This window comes from Atractosteus spatula, chromosome 16 (genome assembly GCF_055471065.1).
Source record: "Atractosteus spatula isolate fAtrSpa1 chromosome 16, fAtrSpa1.hap1, whole genome shotgun sequence".
In the NCBI taxonomy this organism is placed as follows: Eukaryota; Metazoa; Chordata; class Actinopteri; order Semionotiformes; family Lepisosteidae; genus Atractosteus; species Atractosteus spatula.
The window spans coordinates 13,350,442-13,373,104 of record NC_142721.1 but is presented as its reverse complement, the minus strand read 5'-3'; the positions used below and the strand labels follow the sequence as shown (position 1 = coordinate 13,373,104).

Sequence of the window (22,663 nt, the reverse complement as noted above, 5' to 3'; positions counted from 1 at the left end):
AACAATGGTAGCACAGCACAGCTCTTTGAATACATGAAACACTGTTATTAATACAACCAGTCAACTTTCACAAAAAAGTTCAAAACAAGCAGCAGAGGGCGCTGTGACTCAGGTCTCTTGTCCTAAAGAAAACACACATGATGAAGGAGAACATTTCTTTTTCACTAATCGTTCCTGTTGCTTGCCAGCTAAATAATCGATACATATATATTTACTTTAAACAAAAAATGTGAAAATTCTGGAGAACAGCTTGCTTACTTGGAAAAAAAAATTCAGGGCCTGGTTTTTATCCTCAAACCTGGTTGGTCACTGCACAGCAAAACGTAACAGAATAACAATGGACAAGAACTGAAATAACTGTGCTTTCTACTTCTTGAAGACCAGTCCTGTCAATCCCATCCATACACACTTCAACCCCTCTCTCACACTTCCACAGTGTCAGTGATGAGCAGCGCCTGCTCAGAGACCTGCTTTCATTGGCTGGCATCCACCGCCAGCTGGAAGACAGCAAACTGCTCACATGATCTGCAGGCATGTTCCGCGAGAGGTAGTCATGTGGTTAAAATCTAAACAGGTGGAGGAATTATTACGCGGTGCTCGAGGTGCAGGTATGTCATTAAAATAATGCAGCTTTTTATGTGTCAAACCAAGGTGGGAAAACATGCAAATGTGAACAAGCTACAGAAAAAGAAAATTGTTTTTTTATTCTTTTATATAAAGCAGATTTAAAAAATTCATTTTGATATGTAGACATCAGCCTACCCACTGACACACTCTGGAAAGAGAAGAGGCATCTCTGAGTTCTCAGAACAAATGTGTCTCCTTTTGATCAGGTGCACATGCCTCAAGGTCTACTGTACATTCCTGCCAGCAATCATGTTTTAATTCTTCTACCCAACTCAGGGTAAGCAATGGAACAAGGGCAAAGACAAAGTAATGTAGCTTCTTTCAAGAAATGGATGGATGAGACCCGTGGATCAATAACAATAATAATAATTCCTTACACTTATATATATTTTCTGGACACTCCACTCAAAGTGCTTTCCAGGTCATGGGGAATCCCACTACCACCACCAGTGTGCAGCCCCACCCGGATGATGCTCCAGTACTCTCCCCACACACCAGCTCTCAGTGGGGAGGAGAGCAGAGTGATGAAGCCAGTTCAGAGATGGGGATTATGAGGAGGACATGATTGGTACAGGCCAATGGAAATTTGGCCTGGACGCCGGGGTTACACCCCTACTCTTTTCGAGAAACACCCTGGGATTTTTAATGACCACAGAGAGTCAGGACCTCAGTTTTACGTCCCATCCAAAGGACGGTGCCTGTTTACAGTATAGTGTCCCCATCACTGTACTGGGGCATTATGACCCACACAGACCACAGGGTGAGCGCCCCCTGCTGGCTCCACTAACACCTCTTCCTGCAGCAACCTTAGTTTTTCCCAGGAGGCCTCCCATCCAGGTACTGACCAGGCTCACACCTGCTGAGCTACTAATTACCAGATAGGTAGATGGGCTGAGGGAAACTCCTCTGGTCTGTGAACTTTCTTACGTTCCTAAGTCTCTGAGCAGGAAGAAACAATGACAAAAAGAAAACAAGCAAAAACACCTCCAATAATAATGCATGCTTTAGTGAAGAGTGAAGTACCAAGAAAAACGCCCTGCAATGTGCAAGGTACAGTAAATGGTTCTAATGAAAGAAAACAAAAGCAAAGAGCCCAAAAGCCTTCCCACTTGACTTGGCTGAACCTGATGCTACTAATGCTGATGGCATTATTTCTGCATTGCTGAATGGCCTGGAGAAACTCGGGCCTGATGAAGCGTTTCTGAAAGCATGTTTGATCAGCATCTACAACAATGAAGCATCTGCTCTGCTGGCAAGGAAGAGGCCTTGACAGTGGCGGTGCTTTATTATAATAATCATCATCATTATTATTATTATTTTGCATCGCAACACTGACAGAAATACAAAATAAACTCTACCCGGGTTACACCAAGCAGATTTTCCAGCCCTATCAAATCTATTTACAATAAAAAAAAACAACCTGCTACTAATAAGGACAACTACGGCAATACTAAGAACGACAACGACACGAAACCCCCCCTCCACGCAGGGGGCTGTGTGAGGACTGGCGCCGCAGGCCGGCCGGTTCAGCTGATCCACTGCGCAGGAGAGGGCCCAAGAGGTGCCAGGCTGGGACACGGGCACCAGCGTCTCGCCCCGCTGTTCCTCCACCTGGCTGTTTGCGGAGTTCAATCTGGCCCACAGAGTTGCGGCAAGCAGGGGTCACTGCCCCGGGCGCACAGGGATACAGCACAGGCTCCTGCTCAGGTTAGGACACACAAAAACACCAGGCCCACAGGCGCTCCACCACCCCACGGTATGTCAAAGACCTCCTGCCACAGACTCGAGGCCTGAAGCAGGTCGAAGTGATGGCGCCTCATCCGAAACTCTCTTGATGGGACATCGTCAGCGCAGCTCAATCTACTTCTTTAAACCTGCCAGTCTGGGAGGCTCCCCCATCGTCTGCCACATCAAAAGCACGCGGATGAGCCGCAAAGCGAACTTAAAACTAAAATCAGGACCCACAAAATCTTTCCGCTCGACAGTGCAGAGGAGCCACCTGTAATAAAACTCTGCAAAATACCTTAAAACTCCCGTCTCAGAAGTAGTGGCCTGTAAGGTTTCAGAATGTATCAAAAGAGATCCTCTCTCACGGGTATGCTACTTGTACGCCGTTGGCAACAAAAAACTTGAGCAAAAGGAGAGAGGGGAAAGTAAACCGACTGGAACCAAGTCAAAGTGTAAGGTTTGGCACCTCTGAAAATCAGCACATCGTTGCCACAAGCTCCTACTGTCAGAGCCAAAAACAACAACATTGCCTCTAAGATGGTGTTATGGGACTACACTGCTTCCCTTAGTTAAAAGAAAACTTTGCAAATAAGATTGAAGACTTTAAAACTGAGAATCGCAAGTAAAAAAGCTGATGTTTAAATATAATTGAAAGGATTTTTTCTCCCAGATTCCTTTGCAATGAACTTCTAGAAAGGTCCCCCCCCACCCCCACGCCTCTACTTTCTGCTGTTCGGATTTTACGTAGGTCCTTAATCGCGCGTCAAAATGAGATTAAAGCTGCCTCCGACAGCAAATGTCCCACGACTGTTTCGGCAAGAAAAAGAAGTAAAAAAAAAAAAGACAGCAAAAACCTGCGTGCTTTCTGTTCCTGAAGAGGCTGTGCAGAGGGGCTGGATCAAACAGTTCGCCGAGTACTGGGATTATTGCTGCTTGCCTCAGAGAAACTTTTTAAAAAAAAAAAAGATACACAAGAAGCCTTCTCCCTAGAAGTTAGTCAGGGCTGACAAACGAGCGCGGAGAAAAGATGGAGAGCAGAGTTACACCCGGGAGACAAGCGGCGGGAGAAAATGACACAGCTGAAGTCCGCGCCGTGCAGCGGATTTCTGCGGAAATGAGCGACGTCTGAACACCCCTCAGGTCCCTCGTAATGATTCCACATTTGTCACCCATGAGGCTCTCTGTCACTGGCGGGTCTAAGCGGAAAAGAGTCCTGCCTCCGCGCTCTGCTCCTTGCCGGGGGAGTCTGGGGTCAGTGTGCTCGCAGAAGCCAGAGCACCTCCCTCCTCCCCCTTCCAGACGCACCTCTCCTCGTCCCGAAAGTCTTTTTTAAAACCCCCGAAAGCCCGATTTTAAGAAAGACAAAATGCTGTATGAGCACTCTCTTCCCTTGTTTTCCCAGCAGAAAAAGAATGTATTCCCGGACCACACCTTTTAAAAGTAGTTTTCATCCAACAAGACTACCGCGCCTTTAGGAAGCGGCTAACAGTGAAAACTTCAGACCAGATTCCAAACCTCAACCTTGTTTCTTTTCAACTTCGTCTGCAGCTGTGAAAGACATCTATTGCTTCATGCCAGTCGCATCTAAATAAAAAGTCCTGTTGCTACCGGAAAGCACAATGGGTTGGGTCACCTGAGTAATAGCCTCTTTGAAACTCAAATGAAATGATGCTGCTTTTTTGCAAATGCAAACCAAAGCCACTTTTGTGCTTCTGCATACTCTGGTGAAATATATATATATAAAAGGAGCCTCTTCACTGCTGCAGAAAGGGCACTCTCTTTTGGCATTCACTCTGATGTAGAGTACGGCTGCTCTTCTGCTTGGTGGCGTTTACAAAGCAGGCAGCCCCCTCTTGTCCAGAGCTTCAGCTCACCCTGGAGACAACCCCGGTCACCACAAAGCCAGCTCCCCACTTTCACCACACTAATCAAAGCCAGTCCCGAGGGGTAGGTGTGTGTTGAGAAAGAAAGACAAGAATTTCATTTTCTCAGTATGTCGCCAGGCCTAGATGTACTATTCAGGATTGGTAGAGACACAAAAAAAATGTCTAAATAATAATTTTTAAAAAAATCGATGAATCAACAACTTCCAGCCCAAACCGAATACATTTTGACAGTACCACGGACAGCACCGCGAGTGGTAAACAGTGTCACTGTCAGTTTGTCTCCAGCCACCTGGAGAGCTTTTTTGTGTTGTACTTCAGGTAGTTGGATTGGCTGAGGGGAATTCATATATTGTAAGACTGAGGTTCGTCTGTGGGCCTGCATTTGAGGAGAGCTCTATTAATTTCAGAACAAAATGAAGTCTACACCCCATGCAGGTAACAACTGGAGAAAGAAAGTCAGAGAAAGAAGGAGAGCTCTGTATGTCTTAATTCCATTTAGTCGCCTTTGTTTTAATTGTATATGGCCCCTGTGGAGTAGAAATAAAAACCTTTCCTGGAACACAACACTGTATGTGATTTAATCTTCAGAATATTCAATCACAACAGGGCTGCTATTGGTGTTTGCTAGCTGGAGCAGGTGCATAGAAATAATCAGAAAACAAAACCGAGCTAGGCTCTATATCCCATCCCTGCGAGCCTCAATCCAGTTAGACTTATAGATCACCTGTTCTGAAAGACCAGCATCACCTGTCAGCTCTTGAGGGGTTGAGCGAGTAATCTGTTCAATTAACCGGACTCTGGACCTTGGGGACTGGGGATTTGAGCCCTAAGTGATCTTTCAATGAATTGAACCACTCGCCTGTTCCACTGAGCGCAATGGAGTCGCCCCCTCTCCCGAGAGTCCGGCGATCTACAAATCCCGCTGGACCGAGGCTCTCCGGAGACCGGGGCTCCCCGGATTGTACCCCGATTCCCACGGGGACGCGGAGGGGAGCTCGGGGGGGCGGGCGCTGCCTACCTGCTGCGCGGGGGCGTTCTGGGCCAGCAGGGACAGCGGCAGCTGGGCGGGCGCGGGCTGCGCCAGGGCCTTGGCCTCCGTCGGCGCGGGGGGGGCGTGCTTGCCGTCGCCCGGCGGGGGGGGCGGCGGGGCCGGCGGGGCCGGGAGTTTGACTTCGGGCTGCTCCTTGCTCACCAGCAGATCCTTCCGCAACTGCTCCACCACCTTCTTCTGCGGGAGAGAAAGACACACAGGGCCCAGGCGTCAGAGAGGCCGGCGCGGCTTGGGGCACGGCCCGCGGCCCTCCACGCGGTCGTGCCCCGCTGTTTCTGTGCGTTTTCCCCTCGTGCCAGTTACACGAGCTCATTCGACACATTCGCTCAGCTGCGACGACAAACGTTTGTCAGTCTGTGCTGCCCTGCATGGAGCCAAACAGTCAGGTCAACTGCTGCCAAACTGCAAAGTATTATTTTGTTTTGAACTTATGCGCACCCCCCCCCCCCCCACACACACACACACATTTTGAAAAAACAAGTACTTAAAACTGAAAACAGACGGAAAAAAAAGCCCTATAAACTCTGAAATTTCACACAAATCTGATTCAAATCAGCACTTCGGTGCCTGTAGTCACACTTCTGTGGCACGACAAGGTCTGTAGCATCTCTGTCAAACTTAAAAAGATGGAACCGAATCAACACCCCATGATTCCTCCGTTTACCTGCAGGGTGGAGATGCGATTTGCTTAGAGCCTCTCAGGAACCATCAACCAACTCAGTGTAGCTTAGCAACCTGACTAAATGTCACCTTCAAAATTCCACTACATCGCCTCAATGGGTTGAGATTCACATTACAGGCTGTATTTCTGTTCTCTTTCGCAGCGGCCCAGTAAAGCTAAACACTAAAGGAGAACCATTCCCTGAAAAAAAAAACTCCCCCCCCATTATAATTTAAAATTCTGTTGGAATACTGTGCTATAAATACTTGTGCTCTAATTCAAACCATCTGGCCAGCCCACCACAGTGCAAAACCAACCATGAACAGGCAAGAACGTTTTTTCCCCCCCCCTCGCAAAACTTGTAAAACTGCTCTTTTTCTCTAATCACGTGGAGATTTCAAACTCGCAAAAGGCGAAACGTTCAGGTCGCTTTATGCAGTCATTTTGCAAGATAAAAACAATATTGTGGCCTTACTGGGTATTCATTTCTAAAGAACGGAACTTGAAAAGAGCTTTGGAGGTAAACTACAGCGATCTGAAAGACATTCCTACTTTGGCATTTTTTCAGAAAATTAAATGCGTAACTTTAGCTAGGCTCTCTTTCGATTCTCGGAGGGGGATTAAAAAAAATGGAGGCAGTAAACAGATTTCTGGCTTTCAGCACAAAGACCCGATTCCAACACAGAGCAACCTGCTTTATAAGTATAACAAATTCTGTCAACGCTAACACGACACGCAACCCCGACTTGAGACGGCTCCCCGATATAAACTGCGGCTCTCACCTAGAGCCAGAGGCAAGGTCGTGCTTCACTTCTTTTTTGGGAGTGGAAAAAGAAAAAGCATTCATATTCTAATTCAGAAATTCACCCCGAACTTGCAAAAGCTGGAAATGTACACAACAAATTCTTGTCACGTAGAATTAAACATAACTGTCCCCTCTTCTCAATGGGACAGTTAAGAAGAAACAAAACACAAAAGCTGGAGTTTGTTCAATTGTATGAACAAAGCAGGTGTAGAGGGGGAAAAAAAGTACTTCACTTCAATCTCTACAGTAAACGTTTTAGAAGTCGTCTAAGCACACAAAAAGAAAGTCTACAGCAGGCTCGCCGTGTCCAAAACAAATCTGTTGCCGCAAACAATAGTAGCGAAAACTCTTTTGGTTACAATGTAATCGTGGGTAAGGCGCAAAGAGTTACAACTCCTCTCGTTCATAAAGGGCTGACAGTACACAGGCAATAGGACACAAATCGACACTACTGAGCCGCTGTACGGGGGTCCGTGTGGGGGAGGGGGCGCAGCGTAAGACAGAGAGGGTAAAAAATACTGCACCTGCCTCGGATTTACCCTGAAAATAGTACTACATCGGAGATCATCAGTGGCCACAGGAAAAAAAAACGCAACGCAATTACCAAGCACAAAAGCGGCGGCTGAACCCTTTTTCCATTTGTCCCCCAAGTCGTTTCGAAATAAAATCCGTGCAGGCAATCATCCGGTGAAAGAAAATAAAAAAGGGGGGGGGGGGAATTTTGTTGAACAAAAACTCCTGTGGTATATTTCTGGAGGTAGTAAAAAGAGAGCTATTGGGAGAGAGGGAGGGAGAGAGAGAGAGAGAAGGGAGGAGGGGGGCTGAACGGGCCATCTGGCTACACAGGAGACTGAACCAATGGGAAGTGGAGATGCGAGAGTGAAGCGTAATGAGAAACTATACATCACCCCAACCCCCAACTCTCCCCCCCATGGGGCATCAATGTACAGACAACACGAAGCGTTATTTTCTACACATCAACAAAACTCGGGAGAAACCTCTTTTCACAAACAGGAGGCGACTCCAACAAACCGAACGCCCACGAAACCCGGCATCGCATCAAAGGCAACATCAGGTCTTTGAATCTATAGCTAAACCTTCGCCATTGCTAACGTTAGAAAAAGCGTAACGGCGAACAATAGGCCATGACTGATATAGGCCCGTTCACGTTTTAAATCGGTCTTTTCAAACAACCCGCCCAGACAAATGTTAGCAGCGGCGGAATTTGCATATAGTTGTGAGCGCACCAAAAATAAAAGTTTCAACTCGGAGAGCTCCGTCTTCCGAGAGAAAAAAAAAAACACGATCTGGAAAAAGAAAACTCGCTCTCTCTCCCTGCTGCTCACTTCCAAACGCAACACTGCCTCCCTCTGGCTGAACGAGGCTTGTACGTGTTGAGCGATTTCGTTTCCTTTTATTTTTGACAGCTGAACTGGAGTTTGAGGGGGGGAAAAAAAAGTTTGAACTGACAATTGAGCCAACGCGCGTTTGACATGATTCCTGCGCACATGATCGATACCTGGATTTTTTAGCTGTAGGTGGTTACTTTGAACTTTAACGCTTTCCATCGTCCCCAATTTTCAGGAACAGCCCAAGCTAGACACCGGCCTTTGTCCAAACTGAAGGGTGCTGGCTGTCGAGACCGCATGCATATGAAAGAATTTTGAAAATGCAGGTCTATAAAAAAAAACCCAACACGATTCACCTTTTGCACTTTATTTTTGTCTATTGTGTCTGATATGAAGTAAATGCAACGGAAGACCTTCTAATGTTACAATTCAGTCTGCTCGAAATCGCTGAAAAATACATATGTTCCCCTCTCACCACTGTCGTAGTCGGAGTTTATGTATTTGAATTCGCAAATCACCGCAAACGCGTTGAGCGCAAGTTTCTGAAAGCTGCTACACCGGAAGCCCCGATAAGCTTTTTTTTTGTTTGTTTTATGTTCGTGTTTCGATAGCTTTACGTTTTTAAAAATCGTGAGGGGAAAAACAAAGCAGTAGGTATTAAAACATTCAGCCTCCGAAGACCATAATCTCCTTTTTTTTTAAGAAAAAAAAAGATTTACGACGTGCTCGCTCGCTCACACGCTATGGTTGACACTGCCTGGCCCTTGTTAGCCGGGGTGTGCGGATCTCGCTAAACCCTTCCCCATCAACCTGCAGAACGGACAAGAGTTTGGACTGGTGCTGACGAGGGCTTATGAAATGACACCACGGTGATTAAAAAAACTGCTAACATTTTAATTCTGGCCCCCAAAACTAGAGTGAAACGTAGTTAACTCAAAAGTTAGAGGGTAAAAAGTCCATTATAGTACAGAACAAAAGCATTTTTTCCCTTGGCAGTTGTCCAGTTACTGCAGGCAAGTCTGTACACCTGTGAGACTGAATTGAAACCCAAGGTATTTCTCTCTTTATTGTTTCATACTTCACTTGAACCATAAAAAAACTGTCCTCTGCCATTTGTAGATCTGAGTAACAAATGGCCTCACTGCGAATATGCTTTAGACCTCCCAAAAACATCTGTCACAAAACCAAAAACAACTTGAAATGAACTATACGGCCATTTCAATTCCGAATTCTGCTTTTAAATTTCCTTCGTGGCCTCTCTTAGGCCATCCGTTCTTTTTAAAAGGCATTTGAAACATTTCTAAAAAAACATTTAGGTATTTGATACCGAAAATGTCTCGTTAAACGCAGACTATCAGCGGAAGGTAGTTTAAAACAACACCACACAAATTCAAGCCAAAGAATGCTTTGTGCTCCATGCTCGAAAAGAAAAGGTATCAATCCTGTCAGCACTCCCACCTCACACAGTCTTGCCCAGGCAAATGTGGTTTGTAAGCGCACTGTGAGGGTTTCCATTAGAATTCCCCACTTCCTCCCCTCTTCCGTGTGGATCAATGCGCTTTCTGTCTTGCTCATAGCAGGCACGGCATGTGTGGCTTCCCATGCTGTTGGGATTTTATTCTGCCTCTCAGCAGGCAGACACGAGCATTCAGCGGCGCCGAGCACGTACAGTAGGCCGGTCAAGACTGGAGACAAGATAAGCGCACACATCTGGGCTGACAAGTCCCAAAGTGCGAGAACATCTGCAGGGACCCTTTTTGGACTCCAGAGCTACTGAGGTGGCTGTGCTCTTGTACCCATGACGACCAGGAAACCGAGCAGCCTCAGGCCGTTTTCACTCCTCCTTCAGCAGTAAAACACCTGTGCCTTCAGAAAACCACCTGCCTGGCCTTAATTCCTGCTGCAGGCATGTTTACAGACGCTCCGCTGCAGCTAGCTCATTCGCTGCAAAGGGGCCATGCTCGCTGGCCAAACGCAGGACCCCAGTGAGAATTCTCCTGGCATTCTCGCTACAGCTATTGCCGCAGGTCCATTCTCACTCATCAGCGCGAGTCTGAAAACAACCATTTTTCCCGACTTGGGACACAAGTTCCAGACCTGACTTGTTGTTTTAGGGGGAACAGTCCTTTCCGCCACACAACACTGCATCTGAAACAGAATACAGCATGCGAGCATCGTGTGGGGAAAAGAGAAGAATCATCCTAAAGCTGAAACTGAGCTTCTCTACAGATCAGGCCAGCAGTGTGGCGTGGTGGTTAGCGCTCTGTATTCATAGCTGGAAGGCTGTGGGTTTGAATCATGGTTGGGACACTTCTGCTCTGCCTCTAAAGCACCCTGACGCACAAATAGAAGCCACTTGATCTAAACAGCAGGCAAATTAATAAAGATAATTTTGCGGCCTCTGTGTCAAAAATAACAAGTGTGATTCGTCGTGACCTTTACGGTATTGCCCTGCTGATGGATGTTGCTTTCATTATTCTTGTTCCATAACAAGAAAACAATTCTACGATTTTAAAACAATTTTAACTCTATAATATAATTGAGACTCCAGTTGTGCATTGCATGGGTTTTAGAATCCTAAGGAAGACACCTCCAAGTTCAGACCTATTTATTTATCCTCACTTGGTCTGCCACTACATCATCTCATTTCCAGCAAACACTGGATGAAAAATGTTCAATTTAAATAGCTTTTTCTGGTGTCACTGGCCTCTAAGATTATTCAGAGGCCGCTGTTAAAGCTTGTTTTCGTACCACCGGCCGGAATATTGTTGCCTTACCTCAAAAAACAAAAGAGCTTTCTAAAATTATACAGCGAGATAATCCTCTTACAGGGTCAGGGACTGGATAACACAGCAGCAGAAAAAAAATCTGCAGATTCACAGAGGGGAAAAAAAGCAAACAGACTCCCATCTTATGGAAGCCTGCAGTTCTGCTCAGAAAAGAGTCAGCTTATGACTCTATAAGACCCTTAATCAGTAATGTAGGCTGATAACATTTGAACACCTTCAATTGGGGACAGTTGCCTTAACACTTTTCTTTAAGAAATGCCAAAAATGCAAAACTCAGAAGAATGCCAGGGATGTTCTGAATAATACTGTTCATTTCCAGATGTACAAATGTGAAATAATCCTGTTAATGTTCTATGCTTTAGAAAACACTGTACAACTATTCAATTTTATGAGTATTTCAAATCGCTCTGGTTTCCAACACAGTCCAAAGACATGCTGGCAGGTTTATTGACCTCTGTGAAAACTGGTCCTAGTGTGTAGTGTGTGCGTGTCTGTGCGCGCCCTCGGATGGACTGGTGTCCCGTCCAGGGTGTATCCTGCCCTGAGCCCGTTGCTTGCTGGGATAGGCTCCGGCCTCCCTGCAATCCTGTACCGCATGAAGCGGTTAGAAAATGGATGGACGGACGTGACAGATCTTTCTGCCTTTCCTCTTCCGCCCTCTTGCACACAGCGCTGCTTCTTCATGCAGTGGGCTGTTTTGCATGCCTCTATCCCAGATCGCCAGGACAGCTCTTTTCCCGCAGGCCGGGGTTTTGCAATGCAGATTTGCGGCCAGGGCTTCCCAGCGGCCCGTTTCAAGTCCGGCTGTTGAAACCACAGAAACTGGGAGCAGAAAACTGCTGCCACTCAGCAGCCCTGAGCTGCTCTGGCAGGAGAAAAATAAATGCCTGGGAACTAACCTTGAAATAAAATCCTCCCAGCTGTTCACTCTCCGGAGTCTACAAAGGCTGGGGATTGATTCTAATCCCTTTGTGTTACTGCGCTCGCCTTCCTATTGTAAAAGGGAAAGAGGACACACTGCAAAGTTTATAAAGGAGTGGGCTATTAACGAATCCCATTTCATTCGTAACGTCCCCACACTTTCAACCAACGCATGCATACAGCAGCCTAGAATATCACCTGTTTGACTACGTCGTGCAGTTCACAAAGTGAACGGATTATTTTCCTTAGCGCCACAAAGAAGTTTGCAGACAACTCTCCTCTGAAGCCTTCAGCAGTGAAGGAATGGTGCTCTGAGACCAGATTAGCTTTCCCTCACCCTCTCTCAGCTGTATTCCTCACAGGCCAGAACGTCTTCTCTGGGCTTCGGGTGCTGATGGAGATGGCATTTGCATGCTGTAGGGTGTGGCCGACTTTTGTGACTCACTTTTTAAAATCCCCCACCCTCCACATACTGCAACAGCAAGTATAAGCCACAATGTTTTATTTAACCTCTGTTAGTCAGCTCCCTTTGTCAGCACCTCTCTCCCGGGGGGGGGGGCACGGCCGCTAAATTCTCTCTTGGCTCAGCTGTCACTTGACAGCTGGTGCCAGTGGCTAATGAAAGGGCCGCTTGGAAAAGAAAGAACAGTCCTGCCGCTCTTTTTGGAGAAATAATACACAAAATGGGGGGAAAAAAAAACAACGCATGATGTTTCCACCTTGCGGAAGAAAAGAAAGCGTTTTCCTCTCGCCCCGCGCTGCTCTGAGACGGGGCAGAAGGCAGGTGCCAGTGTTTCTGTGCACAAGGGTTAAGACGGGTTCATACCGTTTGCACGGTGGCTGTTGCTGGAGCACTACGAATGTGCTAAGATAAGAACAGAAGGAAAAGCGGAGCATTGTGGAACTACATCAGACAATTCAAGAGAAGCTCCAGGTACAGCTTAAATACACAGTGCAACCATTTCTTCTAAAGACAGTGCTACCAACCCAGAGTGGAGAGTGCCCATGTGATCAGGAATCATACTCTATCTTCATATAGGCTTGACACTCTCCTGCCCCACAGTGTCATACTCGGGGATCTCTCCTACGCCCCTCTCTCCCTACCCCTCTGCACAATCTGCTGGCAAACTGTGCAAGTGGCGTTTCAAAGACAAAATATTATAGCGGAAATATATTGAGAGCATGTATCCCACTCTCAAAGTTACTCCATGCCAATTACCGTGACTCAGGCCCTCGAACGTCTTTCTACTTGCTGAAGTCTAACCTAAAGATGCCCGTTTTCGCCATCGCTTGTGTTTTTGGTAACAGTCACCCTGCTTTGAAAAATGTTTGGCTTCCTGTAGACTTTGGAAGTTTGGACATCTTCCTCTGAATGGCTCCAACTTCAAAACGCTCTGCACTGAATCTCTCGCATGTGGTAGGTTAGACTCTTGTAACTTTGCTATGCAAATCGCTGAAGAGCTGATTTGACTTTCTGCTTTAAAGCGTAATCCTGCTTTTAATGTCACACTGCTGTTTCTTGGGTAATTCCAAACAGTCGCTTAGGCCTGGAAAGTCCAAACAAAAAGAACAAATCTTGAAAAGAAGCGAGGCGCTTGTTCTCTGGGCGGATTTCGGTGTGCACCCTCTCAGGTAGCTCAGAGCTGTCTCGTTTGTCCAGGCTACGATATCTGAGCGAGCACGTGACACACATTCTCTCCTCCTCGCGAGGCGGCCGAGGCTGACAAAGCGCCGCGTTAAAAAGTGAGAATGCACTTCACTGTAGCCGGAGAGCACACAGGCACAATAAGAGAACAGTTTATTTTTCTCTTTAATTCAGTCCATTAACCTTTCACTAAGAGAAATCCTCTGTGCTTTCACACCAGCTAGCTCCAACTGCCTACGTTTGATAAGAGACTATTGAGTCTAGAAAATGACTGCAATATTTTATGTACCTTCCTATTCAAACTGCTGAACCAGCTTAATGCTATTGAGTGCCAGATATTTATACACATACACAGCAGAACCGTGTCCACTGCCAAATGCATTCTGATAGGAATTATCCATATTGTATTTTCAGGCCAAAATCATATGGTCTTTCTGAGGAGCTGGCACATCATCAACAGCATCTATTAAAGGGTACTTCGTGCAAAAATTGGGGGCAGCCCCTCGTTTCTGGTCTTTCTATGAAAAGGCACATCTGTCCCTGAAAGAGTATTCAAATCTAACAAAAAAAACCCAAAAGATTACAATTCCCTGTGTCATGGACTCTTCAGTAATGAAGCGTGCCAGTTTCTCTCTCTCTCTGTCAAGGCACTGCTATCCTGAGCCCCACCACAATCTGGAAGTTTTTCTCTTGTCATTTGTGTGTTGCTGTTGTAGGCAGTTTAAAGATCCATTTCTGTCAAAAACAAACCTGCGTTCAAAGGCTGTATAGTATAAATACTAAATTCAACTGGTAGAAGTACAATGATGCTGATTTCATCACTGTCATCCTCTGGCACTTATGGCTTTTATAAAAGATCAGAGCTTTAGTGACACATCCTACCAAGTCGGGGAAATCTGCTTTGTTTTGTCTTTACTGGTCAACATAGAAAGGGTAAGTAACAAAGAATAAAATGGTTTGTTTTTGCTGAACCACAACCACAGAAACAAACAAGTCATGTGACTTTATACTTATTCTCGGATGCTGCTGTTAAACCATCTTTGCAAAATCAAACAAGATTCTTCTTTTGGCGTTTCTGTTTCCAGGCGAGATTGCACAGTCTCAGAGGTTAAAGCCGAACTCCTCATTTCCTTGGTTTTCCTGAAGCATGAAATCCGCTTGCCACAAGAACACTGAGCTTATCGCGAGTGCGATTTCTGAGTGTTAGGTTTCAGCCTAAAAAACGGAGCTGGTGTTGCTAGCTTTCCCAGCCATCTGTTTTCCACAGCGCCTTGCGTGCCTCTAGCAGGCAAACTGTACAAGACAAGCGCGAGAGAGGCGCTGAAAAGCCCAGCTTTCCTGTCGGCCTCGTGCTCCTTTACAGCTGCAAGCGATCCAGCTTTGCCAGCCCAGGCAAGAAAGGCGCTGGTTAAATTCTCAGCTCCAGCTCCCCACTCTCACACATCACCAGCCAGGCTCCGGGAGTCTTTAATGCGAGAGGGGCTTGAACAAGACCAGGTAAGTTCTGAGCGCGCAATCGTCTGAATGTCAGCCGGCTGCCAACATTTACAACTTGTCATGTGTCCTCTCCCCCCCCCCTTTAGTGAAATGATGCCTGAAAAGAAAAAACTAAACTGGTTCTTTACGCAGGTTCGGAAGTGGAGCTGAACTCAGTGTCCTGGAGCTGGCAGGAGTAAAAAGCACAGTTGGGAAGCTTGGGCTGCTGCTGGCTCATGACATACAGTATTTGAATGCTTAACGACAGCTGCACAGGTGATGCAGAGTCATTTCTACCTATCTCTGTAATTCAGACTTTTGGTTCTGCACGTGAATAGTCCATGAAGGAGCCACCGCAGGTCACGGCAATACGTTAGCAAGACTCAATAATGTAAAAATCAACAGCAGTTATACATGAAATCGATTCAGTCTTCACTTTCTGCACATACTTATATGCTGTGCAAACATGACTCAACAGCAGTTCTAAAAGATGACTACGGAAAAGCAGCAGGAGGAAATTAAGGCTTTATTTGAATAGACGTTAGGAAGATTTCTGTTTGAGAAACGTAACCAATTGCACAAAAATGCCCATTTTAAACTGGAGCCCAGATCTGTGCAAGTCATTTTTTGTAATTCCGCAAAACATAAATCAGGCATATGCTGTATAACCTTGCAGAGTGACTTACATTTTAGTTGGGGGGGAGGAATAAACTTTTGAAATTTAATGCAATAGATGCAAATCCCTCAACATGTTTCAATGCTTGTTTTTTTCTGAAATTCGTGTGCACAATTGTTGCTTTCTAATCTCCGTCACGAACAGGAGTATCTCCCAAAATTGGGTAATAATTGTGGTTTACATTCCTTTATTATTCACTGTCCAGTCTTTTAGTTTCCTATGAGCCTGTCAAAGTCACTAGGCTGGGACAGTGATGCCTGTGATCCACAGCCTGTGTCTGTGTGTGTATGGGGGCGTGTGGGGTCTCCAAAGGACACTTCCTGGGGAAACCGTGGCCTGGCTTCACACAGCAAGCTCCTCCCCTCAGACACTCACCAATCAGAGCATTTCTGTTTGGTCTTGGTCACAAAGAGCTGAAAGCACTGTAAGAGAAGGGATACTAACCCCAGTGTCAACCAGGTGGGTGCTACAATTCAGTGGGTTCCATCCTATACAAGATCTTTTGAGAAGAAAAGCGCTACCTAAATGAAAGTAATTATCCCACAACAGGGCTACCAATAATCCATACACATTTGTCAGAGAATGTGTAAGCAAAGCAGCAGGAAAAGGTAAGGCAGGCCTTAACGGTCGTACAGGACAGAAACCCACGCTTCGGAATCGGAATGAGACTTTGAACAGTTTCCACACAAGCAACACTCAGAGTTCTGCGGCCGGATTCCCGGAGGCTTTTCAAACAACTGGTAACACCCCTATGGGTTTTTCGCAGAGCAAGGACGCTGCACGAGCAACAGGCTGGTTTTATAGTCAACGCTGCACCTTCTGCAACAGCTTTCAGTAAAACAAAAAAGTGAAATGGGTTGTAAACGCAAAGTTCGGGAAGATAAATCCTGCATTCCTTATGTGAAGCAGGTGACCACTGAAGTACAAGCACCTTGACCAAAACACAGATTCGAGCCCCTACCCTTCTGTAAAACCAGCTCTTATACCGCAGGATTAGGCCTCTCATCTGTTTATGTCTTATTTGCTCCATGAATAATCTTTAAATCTACTAAATGAATTGCTGGGGGAGAGCATCAGGTCCTGTCTTTTTTGTATTCTGCATCATTCTCTATAATGAGCTCCTTTTAACACCCGTTTAATGAAGAGCTGGGGATTATACCTGCAGTCCTGAAACCGAAGAATGAAGCTGGCATCCACTGAGCACTTAAGACCCGTTTCTCCAGGTGGCATCATTGAAAGATGTGCACTGACACATCCACATTTATGCCGATGTCTAATAATTTTGTACTGAAATAAAACAGCATTTCTTATTATTTGCATCTTTACATGCTTTTTGAGCACTTGTCAGCAATTCTATGAATTTGTTATTCACTGGGGCAGTCTGAGTGAGGAGCAGTGCACCACCTGGGGTTTCAGCCCACGACCTCCCAGTAACAAGCAGGCTCTAACCTGGACAACCTGCTGCTGGTTCCACCTCTATCCTGATGAGAGACTTCTTTGTGTCAGTTGGGGTGTAGCCACAGTCATTTGAAAATGGAGTTTGTTTACTGGCACTTCATAGACTGGTTGCTGTTCTAGTGAGGGTCAGCAGACCAAAAAAGAAAAGTTTTAGTACCCCCTGGTACTTGCAGTACATTGAAACCACAGCCTAGAACACTGGGAAGGGGGGTTTGAAGAGTTTAACTGTAAAAGTCTAAGATCTCAGGAGGCCAATAAAGGAAACGAAGACTTGAGCGACGCGGATGGAGTTTCCTGCTTCACCTGAAAGCTCAGCGAAGAAGCGCCAGCGGTTCAGTAGAACATCAGGACAGCCCTGAGCACCTCAGGGGTCTCTGAGGACAGAGGGGTCCACCCCACTTGCTTTCCGACGGGATGCACGTTCCACTTCTCCCTGGATAGCTCCATCAGATGCGACTGCATGGGAAAACTTGAAGAGAACTCTTTCTGTTTTCCGAGAGCCCACGTGAATAATTCAGAAATCAGTGCGGATTTTGATCATTTATTTATTGTTATCTTAAACAAGTGAAGAAAGGCTGACAAAAATGTAAACTCCATGGTTGCTTTCATTCTGCTTTGCATACTTTGATTCTGCTCGATTTCGGATTAATATGGGGCATGAATAACTGAAGCATATGTGTGCCACAGACTTCATGGTCTGAGAATTATACAGAAGTCCATAAACACACACTATATTGACTTACACATTTATTAAGACCCCAGGTTTCTAACCTGTTTTGTAACTGCCCCACAAGAAACCTCTCTGCCTGTTTGAAAACAAAATGTAGCCCTTTTAAAGCATTTGTGAAAATCTTTCTCTGTAGAGTTTTATGCTTTCATTCTAACACTTACATGGAAGCTAGAGTGTTAATTGCGTTTCATTAACTCCATTTTAACGCATCGCTTTGATAAAATGAAAGCCAGCTGCTGAAGTCTTGTTTCCAAGTGCTTGAGGTTCCTTTTATTTGTTTCAAAAAAGAGGGAAAAAAATCATTAGAATTCACAGCTAGTGATGCGCTGTGCATTCCAGGAGCAGGTTCATCTGCGGTTTCGATCAGCAGCTCTTTGATACACCAATAACTTCTTATTTCAACACGCTGACTGACTGACAATTACAACGGCCTTCAGAAAAGGAGACAACGGCCACAAGTAGCGAAGCACGCGTTGGGTTAATCGGACCGAATCCTGGCGACTCGGCAACAAATCCAAATGCCCAAAAAATTACCCTTTGTTCTACTGGAAAAAAGTATAATTTTTATCTCATGACATCTACGTCTCCTTAGTTTTATCTTTCCAATGTATACTTGTACGGCACACCAAAAAGAAACATTAGCTGGACTGTAGAGGTCTTTAAAAAAAAGAGAGACACAGGATAAGATGTGTATGTACCTTAAAACATCACTCAATCACAATCCTTAGAAAACATTTTTTTTTAAACTGAAGGACATAAACTCTCTTAACATACACAATTCTGAAAAATTGCAACCGCCCTCTGAAAAATGAGACCAAATCCTTTAATCTAGCCTTGGAACTCTCTGAGACTTAAACTGATAAAGAAGAAACGCACAGCAGAGTTGTACAGTAGGAGTAAGGCCTGTCTGTACTGCAATTTGACAGGTAGGGACTGCCACAGGACTTCCAAGTACTCAGTCACATCCGTTTTGACCCATAGAGGGCACACTTGTCCATTCTTCAAAGGCTGCTCAATGTCATTCTCATTTGTTTCAGATCCAACATCTACTGCTGGGGTGGCACATTGTCAACATCAGTGCATCACAGGCCGGATTTGTCAAAGAATGTTAATGTGTCCATAGCTGGTAATTTGTTAAAACCCAGTGAAGGGAGGAAAAGTTCAATCACTACCAGGAATATCTGGACCTGTGTTGTTCTTCAGTTCTGCTTTTATTCTGGTATCTCCTCATTGTATCACACATTATATAAGTAATATAATTACAACTAGTTATAATTTATTTTCTGCCGATAAGCAATAAAATCCATCAACGGTTTTAAATTATTCAAGTTTTACACTTGCTTGGGATTAACCAATTCATGTTTTTTGGCAGAATTTATTCTGGGTAGGTGGTTTGCAAATTTACCCAAATTGCTTTTTTAAAACACCAAATCACACTACTCATGTAATTTATGATCTTAAGTACTCTGCACATTTATGATGAGATTTTCAGTTATTTTGATTAAAAGCAAGAGAAGAGGACCAACACAGTTTGCCAAACAGAGACCCTACAGATCGCATAAAAACTTTTGTTCTGCAACTCCTCTTCCCCGTAGGCCTCTAACCCACTTTCTGAATATGTAGGAGACACCGAAACCAACAAAATCAGGAAACACAATATTGTTATTCAAATGCACTGAACTCAATACAGGCAGTGCAGATCAATTCTTACTACTCTATATCTGTTAAAAGATTTATATTCTAGTATGTTTTATGTAAGAGGGTGGTAGATACGCAGAGCTGCCACATCAAAACCGAGTTGAGTATTTTTAATAAACTGAACAGTTTATTCAATCTGACTATGACGGAATCCCCTGAGTGACTTTATTTGCTTTGGAAGTTTTCTTTAAGTTTTTCTGTCAGTCCCCGAATGAGCAACTATCCCAGTTTCATCCCGATCCAATCCTGTCCAATCCCTGCGGTCCCTAGCTCTTGCCTTCCAAACCGGAGTTCCCAAGTGAAGACACAAGGAGAGAAAGACCAGCTCAGGCACGTGGTTTTCACCTTTAGAAAGTCCGCCTCATTCTGTGGGTCACCTTTGCCCATCCACAGCTTTTACTTACGAAGCGAGGAGCAACATATTCAAAAGTCATTCATATAGTCACATCAGGTGAGCTACACATATACTATCTGAGGTTTGTCATCCATTCTTCAGACGTCTTTCTAGGTTCTTCTGAAATTAATACAGATGGGAATGCCCCCCACTCACAGCATTAGAGTGGAGAACAAAACAAAAATAAAATAACTAAATGGGAATAGAATCGCCTCATGACTTATTTATCCGCATGTTTTGTGAGAGACAGATGATTGCATTTGAAACTATAAATAACTGTGCCTTGGTGAAGAAGAAAACCCATTTGCAAAAAAAAATATCCAGTACGTTTGGTTAAAGGGGAAAAAAACATCCACGACAGGCAATAATAATTATAAAATACCTTTGATGTACAAAGAAATAAGTTTTTTTTTACTCCCATTTTTATCCGGCTCACCTAACTGGTAAACAGAGCGCCTGTTAAGAACACACCGGAAGAGGCATGAAGAATAAGAGATACAGCGCATTGTTTTAAAGTCACAGAATAAATTTCTGCCCCCATACGCCACAAATAACATGCTTATTTAGCCCTTTCTCAGCGTGGGGACATGAGTAATCCTTAAGGCCTAACAGGCATGAGGAGGGGGGAGGTGCTGGGGGGTTGGTGTCAACTGCACTCTCACTAATGCTGCTTTTGGAGCGGCTGCTCTCCAGAATACGCAAATTTCCGAAGATTCACAATCGGAAGTTTGGGGGGGAAAAAATGAATGAGTTGGGAATTTCAATTCTTTAACTGTCAGCGCCCCCTCCCACACCCCCCTCCCTTTCTGTCTGCCTCTGAAATCTGCCCCCCCCCCCCCCCACACACACACACACACGCCGCACACACCTCTCTAAGGGAACCCGGCCTTTATCCTCAGATATCTCCTTCAGGGCGTGTCAACAGTTATTACAAGTACAGGAACACAAAGTGATTCTCGGCCTCGCCGGGCCTTCACGCAACGCGCTCGCATTTCAATGGGGACCGGCCACCCTCTCTCCACATCCAGCCAGCGGTTTCATCCTCCTCCTCCTCCTCCTCCCGAGCGGCACGCAGACGACATTGCCTCTTAATAACCGAGGATCCTGCAACTCAGTCCCGCTCGCTTTCCTCTGCGGTCGCTCTGCCACCAGGAACTCTCTGGGGGAAGTCACTATATTTATATCCGACAATTGTAAAACACCTTACATGCCATTTCAAAAACGGGGAAAAAAAAAGAAAAGAGCCCTCTTAGAAATACAGCAGCCTTTACATTTGCAGACACCCATCTTCCATCTCTGGGGACATTTCGACAGATGGCAAGAGGTGTATGCAATATACTGAGCAGGGTACTTAAACCAGAGGAGCCTACATGTTAAATGTCATGTTATACAACTGTGAATACGCTTTGTCGTTTATACAGTAATGCCGATTTTTTTTTCTTTCTCTTTCGACTGCAACGCTCTGCAGAAATGAGTGAAGGATCTACATTCTCTCCTCATGCTATCATCAAAACACAAACGCCTCTATACTGGGGGGTAAAACAAAATTAGGATTTCAAATGTATTAACCTCCCACTGGAAAAGCAAACGGCGGCAGTATCATTCCATAATCAGGAATGTAAATAAAGCCAGGCAGTGATGCAGCAATTTATCTTGAAACTTTATTCTCCTTCCTGTGGAGTAGAAGCCAGTGTGTCGCCACGCCGTTCCACTACTTTTGAAATAAAAAAAAAAACATCTCTTACAAAATGCTGACGATACAACATGCATTGCAAAGTTGCCATTCTTATTGATTCGCCAGAAACTCATAAACACGTCCACTACAGAGCTGTATCAGATCAAATTTAACGAAAGGATTTCAGATGCGATGATGCTGCTTTCTCTCCCCCTTTTATGATCTTAAAAAAGAATAATAATAAAAAAAAACGTTTCATCAAATGATCTATGTCTGATCGCTCTTCGGGTCTCATCTGAGAAAAACAAGGCAGACTCTGCGGCTTTAATTTCTCAGGTGCATGTATTTCTCTCCTTGATGTATCCCCCCTTTGCTCTGATGGTATTTAAACAGTGCACAGAGCCGTTGATTGAAATTCCTCTCACATTGCAGCCTGCCTCACAGTCCTCTCAACACTGGAACTAAACCCATCACAGACACACATTAACGCATTACTGCTATTCACTCCAAACCCTAAGCACTTCCTTCTTCCAGTACAGACAGAGAAACTCAACTACTGTTCCATTAGATCTAAAAAAATCTCTATATTTTGATTCTTTCTGCTATTAGTGGGTTAGCAGAAGCACATACAGTATTATTTTACACTGTTGTATTGCTGGGATGTTCTGCGGCCTCCTATTGTTTGGGTACAATGCAGCCTGCAGAATTCATTAGCACAGGAGGAATGCATGTAGGATACAGTTTTACTCCTTTTCTAGTGCCACTAGTATCTTATTTGCTCTGTTTCTGCTGCCCGACAAAAATAAAAGGGAAGATTAAAAATAAATCTTAAATATCAGCATTAAGTGCTGAACCCGTGTTCGAGATACCAGTCCTGTATTGTGTGGAAGGGGATTTTGCAGTTGTTATAGTGCTGTCCAATTCAGCAGAAAGACATAACTGATGAACTGTTGCACATGAAAAGGCAGGCAGCTCTCCTGGAATTTGAAACTTTGTGGGTATTTTTGCTCCCATAACCAAGCATGGATATGTAGCTACTGTAACAGATAACACAGGCTGGTTCGTTTTCTGCTCTTAATTAAATGCAGCGGATT

General features: G+C 44.9%; 1 protein-coding gene across 1 annotated transcript in view; it reads right to left on the bottom strand.

Annotated features, from left to right (window-relative positions):
• phf21aa (PHD finger protein 21Aa) overlaps positions 1-22,663 on the bottom strand; it is a 76,875-nt gene that overhangs the window by 16,473 nt on the left and 37,739 nt on the right. The window contains exon 6 of the mRNA XM_088934593.1: positions 5,260-5,469. Coding sequence (XP_088790719.1) covers positions 5,260-5,469 — 210 coding nt within the window. The remainder of the gene's footprint in view (positions 1-5,259; positions 5,470-22,663) is intronic.